This window comes from Typopeltis vanoorti, chromosome 10 (genome assembly GCF_054136105.1).
Source record: "Typopeltis vanoorti isolate ZY-2024b chromosome 10, IOZ_Tvanoo_1.0, whole genome shotgun sequence".
NCBI classification, from domain to species: Eukaryota; Metazoa; Arthropoda; class Arachnida; order Uropygi; family Thelyphonidae; genus Typopeltis; species Typopeltis vanoorti.
This window is the reverse complement of record NC_143558.1, coordinates 32740935-32758690: the sequence shown is the minus strand read 5'-3', so window position 1 is coordinate 32758690 and position 17756 is coordinate 32740935. Positions and strand designations below refer to the sequence as shown.

At 36.8% G+C, this 17756-nt stretch overlaps 1 protein-coding gene and 1 pseudogene across 4 annotated transcripts in view; both read left to right on the top strand.

The window, feature by feature from the left end:
* LOC150102312 (cyclin-dependent kinase-like 4) overlaps positions 1 to 17756 on the top strand; it is a 296960-nt gene that overhangs the window by 115815 nt on the left and 163389 nt on the right. For all 4 annotated transcript variants that reach the window (XM_090399039.1, XM_090399038.1, XM_090399040.1 and 1 more), the window contains 2 exons: positions 3557 to 3678; positions 16546 to 16618. In XM_090399039.1, coding sequence (XP_090255165.1) covers positions 3557 to 3678; positions 16546 to 16618 — 195 coding nt within the window. The remainder of the gene's footprint in view (positions 1 to 3556; positions 3679 to 16545; positions 16619 to 17756) is intronic.
* LOC150102314 (5S ribosomal RNA) lies at positions 8021 to 8139 on the top strand (annotated as a pseudogene).

Below are 17756 nucleotides of genomic sequence, written 5' to 3'. Positions count from 1 at the left end.
CATGGATTTGCTAAAGGGAGGTCATATTTTAGTAATCTACTTACTTATTACAATAAGGTAACTGCTTCCATGGACAGAGGAGAAGGATACACAGTAATATATTTGGATTTCGCAAAGGCTTTTGATCGATTACCGCATGATTATTTGATAGTCAAACTAGAGTGGATGGGGTTGGATATTAGATTGGTGCATTGGATTGGAGACTAGCTATCTGATAGGTATCAACAAGTTGTGTATGGGGGAGTGATATCCATCAAAAAGAAAGTCACTAGTGGTATGTCTCAGGGGTCTGTTTTAGGGCCATTACTGTTTAACTTGTATATCAGTGATATTTGTGAAGATTTGGATGGAGATATTCAGGTGTTTGCAGATGATGCAAAGTTGGGACGAACCATGAAGAGTAGAGAAGATGTTGTGGCCTTACAAGAAGACTTGAATAAATTGAGTGATTGGTCATGGGAATGGGGATGTGAGTTCAATGTTGCAAAAATGTAACGTTTTCAAAATTGGAAAACAAAGATTGGATGCAGAATTTATGCTTGGTTATGATATATTTTCAGAGGTGGAGGAAAGAAGAGATCTTGGGGTGATAGTGGATAAGGATCTGAAATTTAGGGGATACATAGCCAAAATTGTGAAGACAACGCAAAGGCTTCTGGGAATGATGTGGAGGACACTGACTTGTAGAATTAGGGAGATTCTTGTTCCATTGTATAAGGCTTTGATTAGACCATACATGGACTATTGTGCCCAGATTTGGTAACCTGGTTTTCGGAAGGATGAAGAGATGTTGGAAAGGGTCCAGAGGCACCTGACTAAGGTAGTTTGTAACCTATGGAATGTCGAGTATGAGGAAAGATTGAGAAGATGCAACTTGCAGAGTCTAGTGGGCAGGAGGAGAATGGGAGATATGATAGAGGCCTACAAGTTAGTAAGGGGTTGTTATAGGATCACTGCTGGAGAGGTTTTACAGAAAATAGTGGGAGATCAGGAGAGAACCAGAGGTCATCCATGGCGACTGTATAAAGAGGGTGTGAGCAGGGGAGTGAGAAGCAGGTTTTTTTTTCATGCAGAATTGTGAATGAATGGAAAGCCTTGCTTGAGAGTGTGATGCCTGCAGAGAATTTGAGTGTGTTTAAAACACAGTATGATGAGCTGTGTGTATGATAAAAGGAACTCCCGGATGAGTCTTTGACTCCATGTGGTCTTGGGTAATAATAAAAAAAAATAATAATAAAGAACAAATCAAGAGAGTGACTCAGTTAGTAAGGAAAACAAAAGCGAAATATTAGCAGAAATTGGAAAATCAGGTAAGAAAAACCTTAGAGACTTTTTTTTAGATATGTGGAAAGTAGAAGGAAGAATGATCATGGTAAGATGGTGGTAACTGCTACAGGATACATTATTGATTTATTCAGTGATCATTTTATAAGGTATTTGATCCTGATCAGGGTGGAATCTTAGGAAGTTAAGTGTAGAGGATATATGCAAGGATGGCTTGGTTTAATTATGAGTAAGCAGGAGGTATTTGAGTAAATAAATAACCTTGATATCAATAAGGTAATAGGATTTAATGACTTATCACCATTCATCTTAAGGGAATGTTCAATGGAATTGGCAGTAGCTTTGGCATTCCTGTTTAATAAGTGTCTTGCAACAGCACAGGTTTCAAGGAGGGAGCTGTGCTGGAGGAAGGAGGGTAAAATTGTTCCACTGCATAAAGGTGGTGATAAGGCTTTAGCTTCAAATTATAGGCCAATTTGTATATCTGGAGTTGTGCTGAAGGTAGTGGTGAGATTAGTGAGAAGTAGGATACAGAAATGGGTTGATAACAGTAGCGTTCTCAGCAGTATACAAGGACCTGAAATTCAGGGGCCACATTGCACAAGTTGTGAAGCTGTCACATCAGATAACAGCCATGATGCGGAGGATCCTGACATGCAGAAATAGAGAGGTTGTGATGCCATTGTATAAGGCCTTGATCAGGTCTTATATGGATTATTGTGCACAGATTTGGTCACTGGGTTTTCGTGGTGACGAGGATATGTTGGATAGCATCAAGAGAAGATTCACAAAGGTGGTCAGTGGTCTTTGGAATGTAGAGTACGAGGACAAATTGAGAGAATGTAAGTTGCAAAGCCTCGTAAGTAAGAGGAAGAGTGGGCAGGGGATATGATTGAGACACATAAGTTAGTCAGAGGTTGTTATCAGGTCGACATGGAAGACATTTTTCATAGAATGGGAGAAGGGGTTAGAACAAGAGGCTATCGCTGGAAACTGTGTAAGTAGGGTGTGAGCAGAGGAGTGAGGAGCATGTTCTTTGCGTGAAAATAGGTTGGTGAGTGGTATGCATTGCCTGAGTACGTTGCTGGTGTAAACACATTGAATCAGTTTTAAGCACAGTGAGTCTACCATGAGTCTCTATCTTCATGGAAGTCAGATGTTAATAATAATAATATGTTGGCATCATGATCTTCATTGTCTCAGCTGTAATTCAAAACAACAACATAGACAAATGGGGTATATTATACTCAGTGGATTATACACATTCCACTGAGCATAATAAAAGTTATACTAAGTGGGGTGAGTATAACCTTTGTTAATTGAATGCTGCCAAAAGTTGTCCTGTGTTATTACGGCAAGAAAGATTACATTTATTTCTCATTTGAAAATACTCCGATATCCAAAGAAGGTTGGCTTTTTATTCTCTTCTTGGCTGACTTACACCACTATCTTCTTTTTTTTCTTTTTCTCAAACAAATTTGCCATAGTTTTTCTAAAAAACTAGGTATCTTTTTTTTTTTATGCATGACACTGCTCTCACCTGCACAACTACTGATACTGTATAAATCCAGAAGCCTCTCTCAGAATGCTTGTTGCTACTAAACTGTTTGCCAATGTTCCTCCACTTTCTTTTAAAACGATAAGAACACCATTATCTGCTGATCGTCATCCATTTACTATTGAGCTTCATACCTACAAAACTAATTTCTTTTCCTCTTTCTTCATTCTTTCTTCCTATGCATTTTAGTAGCATCAAGCATTCTGAGAGTAGTTTTCAAAACCTTACTCTAATCTTCAAGAAACATGTTAACATACTCCTACTTTTTGCTTAATCTCTTATTCATATGTGATCCTGATGAGCTGTAAGTTTTGCAACCTTTTGTTTATGGGGGTGGGGAGTTGATGTTAAAGATAATATAAAAAACAAAGTGTATACAGAACCAGCCTCTTTGTGAAATAGCAGCTGGGGTGTGTTTGGGGGCAGAGAGAAATACACCATAGATTTAAAAAAAAAAATTATCTTGATGTAGTGAAATTTCTCTGCTGATGACTGATATTACTTCAGAGATAAATTGAAAAATTATTTCATTTCTGTTTTCAATACCCTTTCACTTTGTGAAAAGTTATTACTAGATGTGCTATTCAGATTTCTAAAAAAAGTCTGAATAAAACATTGACTTATATTCATAAAATTATGTGTACGATAGTTTTATATATATCATTTTATTTTTCTTTTCTTTTGCACATTAATAGAAATGTTAATTATTTTCAGCAATTAAAGCATCCCAACCTGGTGAATTTAATTGAAGTTTTCCGCCGAAAGCGCAAGCTTCATTTAGTATTTGAATACTGTGATCACACAGTTTTAGATATACTAGAAAAACATCCAAAAGGGTAAGTGCATGCATTTTTAGGTTTTTGTTCTTATATGAATGAAGTATGGAATAGTACTGAATAAAATTATATCTTTCTTTTTTGTTACTTCAAAATTGCATTAATCATCGACACAATAAAAAATAATCCATAATTTTTTCAAGACAAAATTTTGGCCGAATCAGATTACCATAAAAGCATGAATAGTAATAAGTAAGATCATTGAAGTTCATGGAAAGTAATAAGTAAGGTAATTTTATTTATATTTTCAAAAGCAAGCATGTGTTCAATTATAACTCATGATTAAAACGATGTGCAACTATCAATCATAGACTTCTGGCTACTTAGGTGAAGAAATCAAAATACATTCTTTGATTTGCTGAGACCAAAACCTTATAACTATGCAAAAATAGTACCACAGAGAGTTTTACAAAGCTCTTCCAGTGAAGCACAACAACATTTACAAGTAGCATAATTATAAAAGCAGCCTTTTTGGTGACTGGATATCTGTGCAGCGTGCATTGGATCACCCAAAATGGATGACAATGGGTTATCATCATGAGTATGATAGTTGTTTATTTGAAGTCTTCAGAAATCAGTAGTGCATGTCAGCTATGAAGTATAGATATTACAGCCTCTAGTGTGATAGATGACCAGTAAAAGGTTAATATTAAAGCTACACAAGCATCCTGTATTATAAACATTACTAAATATGACAAGGTTTATCTAGCTTCCTTTGCATGTTGCATTATTAGATGCAGGCATTACTGTTCTTCATAAACTGGTTGATTGAAAAATCTATTTCACCTAAAGTGAACATACCTAGTGTCCAGATCTAGGCATGAAGCGATGATGTTTATGTTGAGCATGTTAGAGACAGCCTAACGATTAATGCTTGCACCTTATCCAGTATAAAGGGTTATGGACTGTAAACTTTTATTGCTTCAGGATCAAAAGCTAGATAGCTGAGAGGAGACCTCTATATATCCTCTGGGCAACAAAGATTGCTGACCAGGGCTTCTTACTCAATGTTCAATTCCTTTACCTCCTAGTGGTGCCTCTTGTCCCCCCCGCATACACCCCATTATTTAATATCAATTTGGATCCTGAATGGATGAGAATGGGCTAGCATGTTGGCACTTTGTTGACCAAATTGTATTTTATATTGGTTTAAACCACAAGCAAATTTTATGAGCATGCAGTATGGTCAGGTATCATGTTGGCTGGGATATTGCTCTGTTAAACAAGGCTCCTGTTCTTTTTATCACAGAATCAGAGTGAACAGTGAAAAGTTAGCTCCTCAAACTCATTCAGCCGAATTAAAAATAGGCACAATTAGTTTAAGAAGTATTTACAGAAAAATAAGTGGAACTGACAGAAGAATTAGAGAAGTGCTGCATTACTGTTATATCACAGAAGTACTGTGATATAATAGTGTTACTGGAGACAAAGACTAAAACAGGGATACTGATAAATCATAACTAAGATGTTATATCCTGGTAATAGTGATTAGGAAAAGGAGCAGTAGCAATAATATTCAAAATTAAACACAAAGATAAATTCTCAAATGGTACTCAGATTTCAAGTAGAGCGACGTGGGCAAATGGGAATTTTTCCATTAAGACTATTGGTCCCACAGAAGCACAGAAGATTCTCATAGGAAAGAAGTAAATTTCTAAGTTATTAGTGAAAGAAGCTGATATAGAGAAAAAATGAAAAGTCGATTAGTTGGAGACTTTAACAACAGAGTAGATAATGAATACTAGACACAAAAATGTTTTTGAAAAATTTGGAGAAAAGGGCAGGGCTAATAATAATGGACATACCAATCATCACTAACATTGTATTCCAACATAAATATGTAGAAGATTCTAAGAAATTATTTTAAGAAATTAGAAGGACTACCTAATTTCTAAGAAGATTCTAAGAAATTAGGTAGTCCTCGACTTACGATGGCAATAATTATTATTAAAAATTCTGTAATTTAACTTTGCCACCAGCATATACATAAAGTAATGTGATATATACATACATATATCACATTACTTTTGTATACACATTGCAGCATTGCCATTAGTCTACAAGCAAAGCCGATCACCAATATGTAATGGCCACTGCTTCTAACTTATCACAGCCTTTGGCAAGTTAGTTGCTAATCAGCAGTCGAAGTGTTTGTTTCTCTCGTTGCAATTTTTGTATCTTGTCTTAACCCTATCATGTCCAGTACGGAAAGTAATACTACTGATGAAAATTCCAACATAAAAAAAAGAAGGCGTGGAAAGCTTTAAGTTTAGATGTTAAAATGAAGGCGATTAAAGCATATGACAAAGGAAAGAAAGTCGGTGAAATAGCATGAGATGAAAAACTATCGCATTCAACTTTTATAATTTCAACAATTATAAAAGATAAATCAAGAATAATGGAGGCAGCTAAAGGGGTAGTTAATATGAAATGTACAATTTTCACGAAAAAAAGAGAAGGGCCAATTCATGAAATGGAGAAGCTTTTAATGATATGGATAGATGATCAAGTCAACAAATATATTTCTCTCAATGTGTTTATGATTCAAAGAAAAGCATGCAGCCTATTTGACGATTTAAGGAAACAACAAGAAGATAAATATGGTGAGCAAACATTTAACGCTGGTAAAGGTTGGTTTTATCGATTCAAAAGCCGATTTAACTTACATAACATAAAAATAACGGGAGAAGCTGCTAGTTCCGATTTTGAAACTGCGAAATTTTCAAGAAAAATCTGAAATAAACACATATCAAAAATGGTGATTTTTGATGTGTTTATGTATTTTTTTTTCTTAAATTTTTTTTTCTTAATTTTGTATTTATGTATTTATATGTATATGTGCTAATAAATAATTTATAAATGTTTATGTAAGTTTATACATTTTAACCGTTTTAAGTTAAATAGAAACCTAATTTATGAAAATATTACAACAGAAATCAAACAAATCAAGAATTAACAAAAGTTCTCGACTTACGTCAGAATCGACTTACAACGGAGACGTTGGAACGTAACCCCGTCGTAAGTCGAGGACTACCTGTACTTGGGTTTTAATCCTTTTCCCAAGGAAGCAAAACAATGTTTCGCACGTGAAATATGTTCATGTCTGAGCTACTTGTATATAGAGGCTAATGACTTCATATCACTTGCCCTAGTATGTATCCCATAATGTAAAGTACAACCCCCCCCCCTTTCAGGTGTGTATAATTATTATTATTATTCTTACATCACACCTCCAAGGAGTCCAAAGACTCCTCAAGGGAGGGCATCTACTCTACAACTTTTTATCATCTAACACCAACACCATCTACTGCCGCCTACCACCACTAGTATTTTTACAAACAATCACAAACATCCATGCCCACAGCAGAATTCGAACCCGCAGCCTTTTGGCTGGAGAGTAGATACGCTAACCACTCGGCCAACCAGGCTGGCTATGCATAATTGGAAGAGTCACTACCCAGACCAGTTTCGACCTTTATTGAGGTCTCATCAGTGTGAGCCAGACCCAGGAGAGATACCAAGGTTGAAGTAATGCAGAAGTCATATATATATCCCATATGTAAGTAGCCAAAAGGTGCTTGACCTTATTAATAAAAAAAAAAAAAAATCACTGGATAAGAGAAAGATGTAGAAAGTTTTTTACCTTGGGGTTATTATACGTTAAAGATACCAAGAAATTATATACTTGGGTTTTAATCCTTTTCTCAAGGAAGCAAAACAATGTTTTGTGTGAAATTTATTAATGTCTGAGCTACTTGTATATGGAGGCTAATGACTTCATATCACTTGCTTCCTTTGGAAAAGGATTAAAACCCAAGTATATAATTTCTTGGTATCTTTAACGTATAATAAACCCAAGGTAAAAAAACTTTCTACATAAATATATAGAAATCTACATGGACAGAACCTACAAAAAAATATAAAAACCCTACGAAACCTGCAAAAAATAGTAAATTTTATTTTGTTGGTAGTGACATCGTGAGATTTGTTCAAGATAAAAAAACATAAATTGCCGGCCTGGTTGGCCGAGTGGTTAGCGTATTCGCTCTCCAGCCAAAAAAGGCTATGGGTTCAAATCCCGCCATGGACATGAATGTTTGTGATTGTCCTACGAACTTTGTGTGGAAAGGGAATCTGCGACCCTACCACTTATTCTAGCAGAAGACATCATTGCCAAAACCATGTGAGGTACAGCAGTGACCATACGGCATCTACGGATGTCAAATGTGAATTTTTATATCTATGTAGTTTAGCGGAAGTGGTATTTGCGCTCCTCAGGACTAGATCACCCGAAGAGAGAATGGCGTGAGTTCGATTTAAGTTGCCGATGAGAGGAACTTTTGTCAGCGGCCAGATCGGTTTGAAAGCACCAGTTCTTGTTTGATCACTGAAGTTAAGCAAACCTGAGCCCAGTTAGTACTTGGGAGGGTACCCACCTGGGAACTCTGGGTGCTGCTGGCATTAAAAAACCAGCCTGGCTGGCCGAATGGTTAGCGTATCTGCTCTCTTGCCAAAAGGCTGCGGGTTCGAATCCTGCTGTGGGCATGGATGTTTGTGATTGTCTGTGGAAATACCAGTGGTGGTGGTCGGTGGTAGATGGCGTTGGTGTAGTTGCAGTCAGTTGGTGGAGACAGCTGTAGAGCAGCTGCCGTCCCTCGAAGAGTTCTTGGACTCCCTGGAGGTGTCAAATAATAATAATAAATGAGATTTGAATAGGACGTGACTACCATTTACTTTTAATGTTTAGTAGCTTTCAGATTAACTATATATATATATTATTAAGAAAAAGGAAACAAAAAGTTTGGAAAAAAGAAATGCCTGCTTTTCATGGTTAGCTGAGTGAATGAGATGAATTTCATTGCCTAGTGTGAGAGCATCACTCCACTTGGTGATCTGAAATGGCTTGAAAAAGTTCCATGTTTGGTCTCTAGAGCAGGGTTACTGGGACATGTAAAAAATAAATAAAAATACAAAAAATAAATGAACATAAACAAATAAATAAACAAAAAATGAATAAAACTAGAAAAAAAAGTTAATTCATCCACAGTACAAATGTTTTATAGATTTACAAAATTTTTTCATGAGTGGGAGGCATTTAAAAAAAAAATTTTAAAAATAAAAAAAACCTGGGATAGCAAAAACTGAAGAAAAACATTGATTGGTTCAACTAGGAAAATATAGTGAAGCTTTCTGTAAGGACTGAAAAATCAGAATTTCAGAATGAATTTAAAAAAGTTGGCAATCTTGAAAGAAGAAATCATACTTAAAGTTCCTGGAAAGTAAGTCAATATGTGCTTTAGCAAATACAGAGAAAAATACATGAAAAAATACTATGTGCAAAAGTAGCTAAATTGTCATGACTTGAGGAAGAACATTATTATTATGTTATTGTTTCTCAGTGCAAATTATTGTTTCTCATATTATTGTTTCTCAGTGGGCTTTTGCAACAATGCAAAAGCCCAATTCTCTAAGATGAAAAGCATTTTAACAGGAAACCTCAACCTACAATTGAAAAAAAATTAGTAAAGACATTGATATGGAGCATTGCACTGTATGGATGTGAAACCTGGATTCTAGGCAGAGAAGATGTAAGAAAATTGGAGGCTTTTGAAATGTGGTGCTGGCGCCACATGAACAAAATAAAATGGACAGAAAAAAATTATTATTATCATTATCCAGGCCTCCATAGAGTCAAAAGACTCATCATGGGAGGTCATTTTTAGGAAATACAAAGTCTATCATACCACTCCTTGAACCCATTAACTGTCCCCACTCCAACCACTCTCTCAGGCAATGCATTCCAAGGTTCAACCACCCTCCACACAAAGAAACTACTCCTCAAACGAACAAGTCCTGAGAGAGATAAACTCTAATTAAATCGATCAAAATTAGAAGGGATAGGTGGTTTGGACATATACTTTGACATGATGGACTTGTGAAAAGAATAACTGAAGGCAAAATAGAGGGGAAAAGAAGAAGAAGAAGTAGACGAAGGAAAAGCTTTCTTGACCAAGTCAAAGACAGCATGGGTTTGAGGAGTTACCAGGAGGTTAAGAAGAAAGCTAGTGACAGAGTGGAATGGAGGAAATTGCTGCTGAGCTACCAGTCCCAAGACTGATGCAACTGATGATGATGATGATTGTTTCTCAGGCATCTTCATGGAGTCAAAGACCCATTGTAGGAGCTCCACTTTAACCATTGTTCACACAATATCTGTTATACCTCTCTCTCCTTGAACTCATTTGCCGATTAAGTACTCGCAGTCAATTCTGGTAATTGATTCACCTTCCTCCAAGCAAAAAATCTAGTTCTATCATGCACTCTTGCTGACCACACACTTATGCAATTTCTTTGGTGGAGATCCCTTGTTCTTTTTCCTTGCCATGTACCGAAAAAAAGTCTTTGGTGTCAATCCTATTTAACCTCTTTAATAATTCATATGCTTCTATCATGTTTCCTCTTATTTGTCTAATAGCTTGTTTTTGAAGCCCACAGATCATCAATCTATTTTAATAAGCAGTATTCCATAGACTTGTCTCAATCTTGGTCCTACACCTCTGTTTCCCCTCCACAACTTCTTCATCCTTGTGAAATCTCAGGAACTCAATCTGCACTCACAGTAGTGCAGATATAGCCTTATAAAGGGAAATAATTATCTCCTCTTGACAGGTATCTTGCAGGGGCCAATTCTCCATGCTTGCTATGCTTGCTGTGCAAACTCATTACTTGAGAAAGAAGTAATATTTATTTGTTAATAAATGCATGCATTTATAAGCATTTCATTTATACTTTTATTTTTGTAGACAGAAGATGTCTTAAGCTTGCGTGACAATAATTGAGCTTTGTGTTGTGTATCGAAGGCCGATGCTTGTTTGTCTAGTCAAGGTTACCTTGGCTTGCTATAGCACTGTGATTTCATGCACGTGCATAACCATTTCTGCTCCCTTCACGTCGTCTTAAACAGAGTCCATACACAGTCAAAGTAGCTCTAGCTAGTGAGCTTCAGCTAGCCTTTACAAGTGTGCATGTTGCTTGGGAAAATTAAGTTACAACAAACTTTTTATGACGATGTTATTGACTAGTTCATAGAGAAGAACCGTAGGGTAGAATTTCTATTCAAGTAGCTAAATTGAAAAAGATAGAATATCATTTGTAAGATAAATGTTGTATTTATATGATTAAATGTACATAAATTTCTATACATATAGTTTTAAATGGTCAGTAATTCATTATTCCGCTAATCAGACTTCAATCACACCTCTCACTCCCTGAATGATGACAAGAGCAAGCGTGAATTTCAAGACCAGCATTCGCCCCTGGTATCCTGTTAAATGCTTTTGCAAATCCAGCAGTATCACTTAAGTAGCCAATTGAGACAGTTTGTTATAAAAAAGTGAGTAGGTTACCAAGGTATAACCTACCTTCACAAAACCATGTTGCCCCCCCCCCCACTATGTTTGCTCCTACCACTACCACTAACTTTTTCCTCTGTAGGTGAGTTAGCTGTTCTCATATGGAAATAACAGGTTTTTTCCTCCTGGAAACTCGGATTTTTCATTTGACAAAACCGATATACTGGTCAAAAGAGCACATGCAATTTACAGACAGCATACATTGCAGATATGATTAACTGTCCTTATCAGAAGGAGTAATCAGGTTTCTAGGAAGCCAACTTATTTGTCTGTGACAGGCCATTAAGGTTAATATTAAGTAAAGTTGGGATGAGCTGTAACTTCCTGTTAACAGTTTTCTTCCAGATTAATCTGTTATTTGTTAGATATGCAATACTGTCAAATCTAACATTTCAGGCTTCTAAAAACACTACTACCAACATGCTGTTTTTGTTAATCATTCTTCTCTCATGCTGTTTAAAAAGAAATAATTTTAACCCTTGGTACTTTATGATTGTTATTATTTTTTTACATAAGCAGAAATCCTCAGAAACAGTTATATAATTTTGACGCACCAATAGCTGTAACATCATCTATTCTGTTTTCTAGATTTTAATGGTTGAGATTATGGCATTTACATTTAGTGTACCCTGGGCTTTGATTTGGATGTAATGATGTAGTTTATTAGTTTTACCAATACTAATAACTTTAGCTCCTGATGATGTTATTACTTTAAGTGCTGAAACATCAGTTTTATTAGTATTGGTGCTTTTAATCCAGCAGCATCCTCTAATCCAGCAGGTGTGCAATGAGAGGATGCACAAGGTATGTTTTCCAGGTGGTAAACGAGTAGAGTGATTGAGGCATTGGATATGAGGAGGGAGCGAGCAAAGAAGTTGAGGGTTTTAATAGGTACGAATGATTTGACAGAGGACAAAGAGCACGTCAGAATAGATATCAGGAGGCTGCTTAGACGGATAAAAGAGAATAGTGTGACAGGAAGGGTAGTAAGCGTGTTGCCTAGGTATGACTGTGGTGAGATGAGGCAGAGAGCAAGGATTATGAATTGTATGTTGGCTGAAATGTGTGAGGAGAGGGGAATACAATTTGTTAATGTGTGGAATCAGTTTGAAGGATGAAGTGAACTGTATGGGAGCAATGAACTGCATTTGAATGGTTATGGTGCAAGTCACTTGAAGAGACTGTTGCTAGAAGGTAGAGAAGTGAGTATAGAGAATGAATCAAATCAAGTGGAAGTGATGTGGAATAGCAGGAGAGTATGATAGGAGAGATTGAAGAGATGGTTATGAATGAGGAAGTAAGTGGCATGAGTATGGAAAATGAGAGAATGGGTGTGCAAGATGAACAGGGAAAACGGGGAGGCTCAGGTAGAGACAGGGGCACACAGCTTGAGAAAGATGTATGCTCCAAGAGGATGTGAGAGCATGTGTAGACAGGAACGGAATGGGATGAGGATCAAGAGGAAATGGTTGGAATTGAAGAGGGTTCTAAAATGAATTAGTAGAAAGGGAAATAGCCCCAGTCGAGCATGGAGAGATTACATCGAACGAGTGTTATCAGTGGAACTAGCTGTAGATCCAGGAATGAGCTGTTGTGTTTATATACAAATGCTAGAAGTATAAGAAATAAGGCAGATGAAATGATTGCATTTATTGAATCTGTTCACCCATATCTTGTTGGAATAAGTGAGATATGGTTAGATGAGGATGACATCCTGACAGGAATAGAGATGGAAGGATATGATCTGTTTCATGAGGATAGAAGGGGTAAAAAGGGAGGGGAGAAGTGTGCTATTGATGATAGAGAAAGAGTTATGTCCATACAAAGTAGAGATGCAAGAGGGAAATAGTGCCAGTGGTTTTGAGGCCGTATGGTGTGAGATAGAGGTGAACGGAATGAAATACTTGGTTGGATGTTTTTATTATTATTATTATTATTATTTTCAGGCTACTCCAGGGAGTCCTTAGACTCATCGAGGGAGGCCCTAAACATCATGTCCACACAACTGTACGACATTCTCACAGTAACTATCATACCTTGCCTTGAACTCGCTCACTGTCATAGCACTCACAACAGACATTCGGCAGCTTATTCCACTCATTTACCATTATAAAAGTAAAGAACCCAGCTCTAACACCACTGCTAACCACACTCTTGCCCAGCTTCCATAGGTGTCCCCTAGTCCTCCCACCACCAGTCCTGATCTCAAAAATATCCTCTGAATTAATCTTATAGAGTCCTTTTAGCAATTTGAATGTCTCAATCATATCTCCCCTTTTCTGCCTATCAACCAGTTTCTGCAACCCACAAATCTTCAACCTGTTCTCATATGGTTCATTCCATAGACCTGCTATCATCTTAGTCACTCGCCTCTGGATCCTCTCCACCTCCTCCCCATCAAGAAGGAACTGAGGTGACCAAATCTGGGCACAGTAGTCAAGATGAGGTCTTATTAAGGCTCGGTACAGAGGTACAATAACTTGCTTGTCTCTGCTCGTTAAGGTATTTTTCAACAACCAAGTGAGTTGATGAGCTGATTTAGCTACTTTCATAATGTGCCCTCTAAACTTCATCTGCCTATCCACCAACACTCCCAAGTCCCTGGCCTCATCAATCTCTTGGAGTATAGTTCCACCCAATATAGACCAGGAAATGTGGATGGCAGTGACTATGAAATGTATAATCAAATTAGCCAAGCAAATAAGAAAAGAGTGATCATTATAGGTGATTTTAATTATGGCAATATAGACTAGAATGATGAAATAGCAACTGGAAGTAAAGAAAATGAGTTTCTTGAGTTTTTAAGGTATAACTACCTCAGACAGTATGTAACAGAGGGCACACAAGGATTAAGGGTTTTGGATTTGGTCATCTCATCAGAGGATGTAATTATAAATGAAGTGTCAAATCACCCACCAATTGGTGAGAGTGACCATAAGATGATTACCTGGGGAGTTGCCAGCAATGTGAGGACCTCTGTAAGAAAAGGATATATGTGGAACTACAAGGGGGGGGGGGTGATTATGAAGAGCTTAGGAGACAGCTTGGAAGTATAGCATGGAATGAGGAGTTAGCTGGAAAAGAGATCAATGTAGCTTGGGGGGAATTTCAAAAACTATCTAGTAGATGCAGTGTCTAAATGTATTCCAAGGATGAGAAGGTTAAATAAGGTAGGTGTGAAATGGATGAACAAAGAGATGAAGCATGCGGTACAGAGAAAAAAGGGCATTATGGAGGCAGCATAAGAATAGTTGAAATAACCAATTCCATAAGGACTTCAAAGACCAGTCAAGGCAGGTGACTTGATTGGTGAGGGTAGCTAAAGAGAAGTATGAGCAGCAGTTAGCTAATGAAGCCAAGAAGAATCCTAAGGAGTTCTTTCAATATGTAGCCAGTAAGAGAAATAATGATTATGGAAGGATGACATTGAATGGACAAAATGGTATAAAGACAGCTGTTGCAGAAGATGTGGTGGGGATACTTAATGAGTAGTTCATAAAGGTCTTTCAATCTTGTGAATGTGACTTCATGGAGAGATTGAGAGCAGTTGATGATGGGGAAGAGAGATTGACTGTAAGTGAGGAAGAGGTGCATGGGGAGTTGAGCAAACTAGATGTAAATAAGGCTGTAGGACTTGATAATATATCACCACATATTCTGAAAGAATGTGTCAGGGAGTTGAAGCCGGCCTTGACATATTTTTTTAATACGAGTCTTGCACTGGGTCAAATTCCTAAGGATGGCTAGATGGTGCCACTTCATAAAGGAGGTGATAGAACTCAAGCATCAAGGTATAGACCTGTCTGTGTGTCTGTGTGTCACCTGTCTTAACTACAACATCTGTGTGTCAGATGTTGTAGTTAAGTTGTTGGAGAAGCTTGTGAGAACTAGGATCCAGAATCAGGTTGACAACAATGGTATTATCTTTGGTGGACAACATGGATTTGATAAAGGGAGGTCATATTTAATAATCTCCTTACTTATTACAATAAGGTGACTGCTTCCATCGACAGAGGAGAAGAATACACAGTAATATACTTAGATGTTGCAAAGGCTTTTGTTAGATTACTGCATGATAAGTTGATAGTCAAACTAGAGTGGATGGGGTTGGATATTAGATTGGTGATTGGATTGGAGACTAGCTATCTAATAGGTATCAACAAGTTATGTATGGGGGAGTGATATCCAGCAAAAGGAAAGTCATTAGTGGTATGTCTCAGGGGTCTGTTTTAGGGCCATTACTGTTTAACTTGTATATTAATGATATAGGTGAAGATCTGGATGGAGATATTCAATTGTTTGCAGATGATGTAAAGTTGGGACGAGCTATGAAAAGTAGAGAAGATGTTGTGACCTTACAAGAAGATGTGAATAAATTTATTTATTGGGCAAGGGAATGGGGATGCGAGTTCAATGTTGCAAAATGTAAGGTTTTAAAATTTCGAAAACAAAGATGGGATGCAGAATTTATGCTTGGTTATGATATATTGTCAGAGGTGGAGGAAATAAGAGGATCTGGGGATGATAGTGGATAAGGATCTGAAATTTAGGAGATACATAACCAAAATTGTGAAGACAATACAAAGGCTTCTGGGAATGATGTGGATGACTCTGACTTGTAGAATTAGGGTGATTCTTGTTCCATTGTATAAGGCTTTGATTAGACCAAGGATGAAGAGATGTTGGAAAGGGTGCAGAGGCACCTGACTAAGGTAATTTGTAACCTCTGGAATGTTGAGTATGAGGAAAGATTGAGAAGATGCAACTTGCAGAGTCTGGTGGACAGGAGGAGGAGGGGAGATATGATAGAGACCTACAAGTTAGTAAGGGGTTGTTATAGGATCAGTGCTGGAGAGGTTTTATAGAAAATAGTGGGAGATCAGGGGGAGAACCAGAAGTCATCCCTGGAAGCTGTATAAGGAGGGTGTGAGTAGGGGAGTGGGAAACAGGTTTTTTTTCATGCAGAGTTGTGAATGATTGGAATGCCTTGCTTGAGAGTGTGGTGTCTGCAGAGAATTTGGGTGTGTGTATAGCATGGTATAAACTGTGTTTATACCATGATGAGCTGTGTGTTTGATAAAAGGATCTCCTAGATGAGTCTTTGACTCCATGGAGTCTTGGGTAATAATAATAATAATAATTTTATTCATAAAAAATTCTCATGCAATAGGTGTTGCTGGTATCCATAAATCTACAGTATAATTTTTTAAAGTAAAGTTAAGGAGATTTGTGTATTCTTTCAATTAGACATTACACATGAAATATCCATAAAAATCTGTCAAGTTTAAAAGTAGCATTTTTGTGATACGATGTTTTTTTTTTTTTTTGTCTAATAGATGGAAATTACTTCTGTTATATGTGGAAAATGTAATACAAATATTTTATGTAATAATTATTTACATAATTATGTAAATTTTTTTTTGCTTTTAGAATAACAGTTGTTTTTCTTTATTAGAGTGCCAGATCAACTGGCAAAACGTATCGTTTGGCAGACTTTACAAGCAGTCAGCTTTTGCCATGAACATAATGTAAGTTTAAACTTTATTAAACTTTTGGAATATCTTTTAAATTTCCAGCTGTTTTATAATATCTTTTGTTGTTGCTTGAGCAAATTATGATTTATTTCTGAAAATTTGCATTAAAATGTAATCAGTTTTTCACAAGTTTGTAGATCACCTGTTGATTAAATGGTAATGACAATGGCTTTTGGTTGGAAACACTTGAGTTTAAGTTCTGTCTGGTGTGTGTGTGTGTGTGTGTGTGTGTGTGTGAAGAACCTTTATATGGGCTTTTCAGCTGAAGGTGAGTTAGCCATTCTCATATGGAATGGACAAGGTTTTGCTCTTGGAAACTCAAATTTTCACTCCGTAAGCTAAACAAGCTATGGAGAAAATACATACAGATTATGTACTAAGAATTAACTGCCCTACAGCATTAATTATATTTCTATAGAGCCAAGTTACTTGGCCATGAGAAGCCATTGTAGCTAACACATTAAGATGAGATGAAAAAGTTTGTGAAGAACCAGAAGCATAGCAGTACAGGATGAACCTCTTTTTCCCTTCAAAATATTACTTTCTTTAACTAATTTTTCTTCTTCTTCTTCACCCCATTAATATTATATTTCTGATCTGGTTGACCAAGTGGATTTCTGGACAACATTCCTATTCATCATAACCTGAAATATCCAGGCATTTACAAGTTATGGTGCGACTGTAATATTCCTTATTTTGGACAGACTAACAAATCTGCTGCATTTCGTATTGAGGAGCATAAAAGAGACATCTCCTATAAAAGATCACATGCATCTGCGCTATCCAGTCATGTTCTTTTCTCTAATAACCCTCATGATGATCTACAGAGTCACTCAGTTTGCTGGTATAAATCCGAAAACATTTTTCGCCGTAGTGATGAGTTTGAGAGAAAAATCGTGAAGTCCAGAGAAATCCTCCTTAATCCTGAACATTTGAATAGCAATTTGAGTTATAACATCCCTGATAGCCATACTGCAGTTGTTCAATACTGGTGCTCACGAGAACCTGCAAGCACGCATACAACAGACAATAGCACGTTAGATAGAATGACTTGAAAAATACAATGTTTTGTGTCAATTATGTATTGCATTTTTTGCCTGTAATTCTCAGTTTTTTGTAACTTCAATTTTTT